Source organism: Hemibagrus wyckioides, linkage group LG20, assembly GCF_019097595.1.
Source record: "Hemibagrus wyckioides isolate EC202008001 linkage group LG20, SWU_Hwy_1.0, whole genome shotgun sequence".
In the NCBI taxonomy this organism is placed as follows: Eukaryota; Metazoa; Chordata; class Actinopteri; order Siluriformes; family Bagridae; genus Hemibagrus; species Hemibagrus wyckioides.
Window position 1 is genome coordinate 17947934 of NC_080729.1, and position 6000 is coordinate 17953933.

Below are 6000 nucleotides of genomic sequence, written 5' to 3' on the forward strand. Positions count from 1 at the left end.
AAAGCTTAGATGGAGAGACTGTGCTAAATAAAAATGTGTGAGCGTTGAGTGCATGAAGGATCACACTTTTTTTCTTTCTTTCTTTCTTTCTTTCTTTCGGTTGAATAAATGCATCATCCATGTACTTGACATGCACTTCTTCTTCTTCTTCTTCTTCTTCTGTTTGGGAATTTTCAGCCTGAAAACACAGCTCACTTGGCCTCGCTTTGCAATTTTGAATGCACCTATACACTTTCTTTCGCAAAAAAAAGAGTGTACATACTTTTAGCGCACAGAATTTACTGACAAATTGGGACGCAGCAATCGAGACCAAGGATTTTACAAATCCAGCCTAATGTAGGAAAAAGCCTACAGGGGGACAAGATAGAGGGGTGGGAACGCTGATTCGAGTTAAAATACAGAGAGAAAAGTGTGTACATTTTCAGCCTTGAGTTGAGATTTAGGTTTTTAATCCCAAGACGGGATCCGAAAACTGCAAGGGGTTTCAAAATACTTAAACGCTTCAGTTATTAATGTTGTCGAATCCTCTGGACGTTTCACACACGTTCTGTGTGTTTAGCTTTGTTTTGGGGCTTTTTGTACTTCTAACCTTGAAGTTTGTTTTGCTACCTTTTAAAGGTTAAATACCCAGCCATTTCCTCACTTTCACACAATAACCACATCCTGTACACAGGCCAACTAAGAGCATGTCGAAGTCCTGACACACGAAATGTGCCTAAGCGCTTTATTAGTAATAAATATGCGAGGTGAGCTTTCTGACAGGCACAATTTATCGCTGTCGCTGCAATCATTGTCCGAATCAGTTTCGAAGGAAGGATGAAGGGAGGATTTGATTATCGTCTGAAATCAAATGTGGGTATTAGTTTAGGTTACGCTCCACTCCTCCGTGATAAACTGAAGTGGAAAGTTTTAATCTAGACTCTGAGTATGTAAGAGCTGATAGATTATATCTGCCTCTTTTGGTGGTATTTCCACGTATTCTTTCTTTCTAAAATGATCCAGATGAAGCTGTATAAGAAAAGAGACACTCTTAGATTTTTCTCTGAAAAACATTGTAGGTTTTCTGGGGGAAGGTGGGGGGCAAATAAAATGTATTGTATTTTTCTTTGTTCAGGAAAGATAGAGAGGAAACACTGTTCACACTTGTCAGCACGCAGCAGTCATGCACTTTTATTACACCTTTTGCATGCCTTATTTTGTACGTGTGTGTGTGTGTGTGTTTATTTGGCAGGGATCACAAGGCGAACCTGGAGTTCCAGGGCCTCAAGGCATCATGGGCCTACCAGGTTTAAAAGGCCATAAGGTACGACCGTTTTCTAATTCTCGACGTTCGTTCTGAATTTTCTAAGACGGACCCTGATTTTGTGCACTGCTTACTTTCGCAGGGGGAATCAGGAGAGCCTGGTCCAAAAGGAAGTCAGGTACTGCAGCTCAGTGGAGGGTGATGGGCCATGACATTTATTTTCCTGCAGCGTGTGTTAATATAGAGACTGTTTAGTCTCAGTGCAGTGGATGGCGTGAACAGAGCATGCTACACTTAGTCAGCTCTTTCTGATACAGACACATATGGAAACGGAAAGCAAGAGATGAGAGACAGAAGTTCGCAGGTGCAGGTTGCTATGTACAAAGCTGATACGTTTACGTAAGAAATAAAACATCGCTGTCATAGCAACTGATCAGCGACATGGGTGGAGGGGGTGAGGTTATTTTTAAAAAGTTCTGTCACGGCAAATTTCCGACGATGACGCTATCTAATGAAATAGATTTTTAACAATTGAATTAAAACATAGGACTTTTTAACCATTTATCGCTACGTGGTAAAATTGTGGAACCGCTTCGGTTTCATTCTGAAAGCAATAAACCGTTGTTCCCTTTAACCAGCCTCACTTCTACTCTAACTTGAAGACAAAAACAAAACTCGGCTTGCCATGTTATTAAAAACAAAAACAGGAAGTTCAGAATCCCTGCTGATGACTTCCGATGTCCGAAGACAAGAAAAAAAAAGGTCACAGCTTCACCTCTGACACTTTGTCCTGAAACACTATCAACATACACAGCGTGTTCAATGCATTTATGTCCAGTCGTTACTATAGAAATAGTCGTTACTACTGAACGTCAGTATCTGAGCATGTGGACCTGCTGCCAGGGCTTCTAGAAAATGAATCAACACCTTCCGACCAATCAGAATCGAGCATTCAACAGTGCTGTGGAATAACTGATTGTAATCTACAACCAATTGGAGGGCTTTTTAGACTTTTACAGGGTTTTGTCTGTAATCTCTGCATTTAATCCCAGGAATGTAAAGGGAAGGTTTCACACTTGAAGCAGCGCTTCTGCAGAGTTAACCCCGTCTCATGGTGCTAACTGTGTACGTTCGAGGTGTTATAACAACTTTGTAACGTTATAACAAGCGACAAGGCCATTATTTAAAGTGTGAGAACGTGAAAACAAAATAACCCAGGATTCCCTTAACCCGGGGTTTACTAGGACCTAGGGGGAACATTTTTAAAGCTTTCTTAATTTTTTTTTCCAAATTCATTTATTTTTTTTTATTCTCGCACAGTTTGCATAAATTCTAAGCAAAATACATGGACTAAAAATGTAACAGAGCTTAGCTGTCACTAAGTGCTGCTGAAGAAGGGCGGCATGACTCACAATTTCTCTGAAACCCAATGTTTCTACAGCAATAAACGGAAACTTGTCATCTGTTTAAACCACAGTATGTTCACCATTGTGCGCTCACACACACACACACACACACACACATCCAAGGTTAGACTAGGAAATCTGCTGAGGAATGACATATATGCATATACACAATACAACTTCCTGAAAATGTACTGGGGGGAAATTAAAGATACTAAAATGGCTGTCTTTTGTCTTTTCAGGGACAGAGAGGAAGTGACGGATCACCTGGACTCCCTGGAAAACCTGTATGTGACACACAGTGACCTCATGATGATGATAATAATAGCATTTTTAATCAAATAAAGAAGTATTATTTATAAAATTCGTGTCATGCCAAAGATGAATATGAACGAATTCTTTCTATATCATTAACTCTGCAGGGTGAGCCAGGCCTCAGGGGCAGCAAAGGAGAGGTGTGTATTCATCCTCATCCACGCTCAAACACTTTCACACCCATGTTTCGTTCTTATTCGCAATCTTTGAGCTCTTTCAGTTTCTGCCACTTTATTACCAAAATTATTTATGGAACATAAATGTCAACTCAGTCATATCATCTGATCTTCGGTGCAGATTGTGTTTTTTTTAATTTTTTCCACACAGGTAATACTTATCACTAATAATTATTAAGATGCCGTAAGATTTGCGTGCGTTTGTTTTGTAAGACACTTAATATCCATTCTCAGGAATTTCCCTTTTTTCCTGGTAAGATAACCCGTTTTCATGAGAAAAATCGTGTTGATAATAAAGGGGACAGGACCGGCTGGAGGAACGTTTGTCAAGCATTTCACTGGAATTGCAGATTACCTTACTCCGAGAATCTGACTTCTTTTGTGGAACAGAAATTGCTAGTTTCGCAAGCATCTTATCTCGGTTAATGCGCAAACACGTAAACCCGCTCAAGCGAGATAGTAGACTGAGACAAAAGAAATACATATCAGGGATAGATTATTCAAAACGGAAAAATTTACACACCTGATGAAGTTGCCTGGAAAGATAATTGTGTAGGCTATAAAATGGTACCTAACATAATGTAATGAAGATTGTGATAGTGTGTTAGTTAAGTTCATTATTGTTTATGAAACAAACGAGTTACCAGAGTCTGGCAAGTGTCTATAGTTATTTTCTCTTAATATTTGTATCATCCTGGTGGTCCAGGAGCAGGATCCTGCACTCTTATTGCTGTGACCCGGGTCCGAATCCTGGGCAGGGTGCTAACCCAGCCAACCATTGAAGAGTTAACTCTCAGTGCCGGTCTCAAGCCTGGATTAAATAGGAGGGTTATGTTAGGGAGGGTATCCGGTGTAAAACCTGTGCCAAATCCAAACCCGTGAACCAACTGATCTGCTTGAGGAAGCAGCCGAAACAACATTTGTATAAACAAGTTAAATGTTTCCGATCACCAGCGTGTGGAGTGCAGCAGGTGGCGAGACTAGGAACGATTCAGTTCATAGCTGTGCAATTACACTATTACGGTGTGTCATGCCACTGTGATTTGCATTAAGCCTAAACATACCAAATGAAAATATTTCTTTTTGCAAATAGAAATCACTTGAACATTAAATATAGCTGTCCCTGGAGTCCAATGGGTTTATAAACTTCCTCATTTGTCTCTCTCTCTCTCTCTCTCTCTCTCTCTCTCTCTCTCTCTCTTTCTCTCTCTGTCTGTCTCTGTCTCAGCGAGGTATAGCCGGAGATCCGGGAATCAGAGGGGCTGATGGGAAAAAGGGAGAATTTGGTCCATTGGGACCAGCAGGACCTCGAGGATTTCCAGGAAACGATGGGTTACCAGGGCAACCGGGTGTCCCCGGTTACCCAGGAAAACCTGTAAGTGTCAAATCACAACATTAAACCAAAAACATTACACGCTCCTAAGAAGAAACAGACCAAAGACAAACAAAAACAGCTCAATGAGCACCAAATGTTCTGGGTTTTCTTCCTAGGTAAGGTCATTTTCTTTGAGATTTGTTAAAAAAAAATAAATAAAGAAGTGATACCCAGCCTTGGTGAGGAAACAGCATGTTGCTGCAATAGTGCAAATGTTTGCGCCCCCTTATCTTATTTGAATGGAAAATGTACCTCGTATTTTCATTTCATGTACACATCAAAAGAATAACAGGAAGTTGAAAAATGATCTGCATATTGTCTATAATGAAGGTTAAACAGTCGTCTCGTCCAGGATTCCTACACTCTTCAATTTCCAAATCATGGGACTTGGCAGAACATTGGAACATTCACAAACATATGATTCATCGATCTCTTTTTGATCACGTTTTGACCTCGGGTTCGATCCTGAGCTTGGTTTACTTCCTGTACATAGTTACCCTTTCATGCGTGCTTCCTGCACGTCTGCATTCATTTCCTCTGCGATCTCTGGTTTCCTAAACCCAGTGGTGGTCAGTAACAAAGTAAATGTAATACAGTACTGTACAGAGAGTATCTTTTTCCAGTATCCAGAGTATTTTACTAAAGTATAACAAATTTTTGAGAATTTTTACTTTGAATACATTAATCCCCCTTTTATCGCAGCATAAGCATATAGCGAGATGGATTTTGGGTAAATTCGTAGAAATATCACATTTATAGTGAGTACTGTATGTATGTATGTTGTACTGGGATGCTGGAGAATTCTGCTTCTCTTTCCCCAACTGCACGCATAGCCAGCAGCCAATCACAACTGTGATTAAATGAATGAGGCATTCCGATTGGCCGGACTCGTTCCTCCAGCCGAACTGTATTTTGATTTTCAACACCGCGCGTTCCTAAATAATGCTACGCTGTACAGTATTTTATATATTATTAACATTTTACTTTATTTAAATTAATGTTTATAATTTGTAATGAATAATTATATTTTTAGTCCCTTTATTTCAACATAAAAACAATTCACTATAAGGTTTGCGGATACCGCGATATACCGGGAAAATCTGCAAACAAAATTTGTTATGTTCCAAATAAAAATCCGCGATATATGTGAACCACGATATAGAGGGGGATTACTGTATTTAACTTTCTGCTCCACTACATTATGCCACATCTGGTTACTTGTATGATCCAATTACAGCACAGCAAGTAAACCGAGCTACAGCGCATTATTGCATTATTTTTGACCTACGTAGCTTTCTGGTTTCATTAAATGCATCGAGCGCAAGCGGTTCAGTAGAGCGTTAAAAATTGCATTGTCACAACCTGAAACACTGTGGCCTACGATGCATGAAAACCCCGACCTCACTCCGTCACCCACACACCCGTGGCCCATGGTCTTACCTGCAGGAGAGCAGACGAAAGAGTCTTTCATATTCAGATGCTTCTCCA

At 40.1% G+C, this 6000-nt stretch overlaps 1 protein-coding gene across 1 annotated transcript in view; it reads left to right on the forward strand.

Annotated features, from left to right (window-relative positions):
• Positions 1-6000, forward strand: part of si:ch211-106n13.3 (vWFA and Collagen domain-containing protein) — a 37997-nt gene that overhangs the window by 25824 nt on the left and 6173 nt on the right. The window contains exons 22-26 of the mRNA XM_058418313.1: positions 1232-1303; positions 1386-1421; positions 2889-2933; positions 3069-3101; positions 4366-4512. Coding sequence (XP_058274296.1) covers positions 1232-1303; positions 1386-1421; positions 2889-2933; positions 3069-3101; positions 4366-4512 — 333 coding nt within the window. The remainder of the gene's footprint in view (positions 1-1231; positions 1304-1385; positions 1422-2888; positions 2934-3068; positions 3102-4365; positions 4513-6000) is intronic.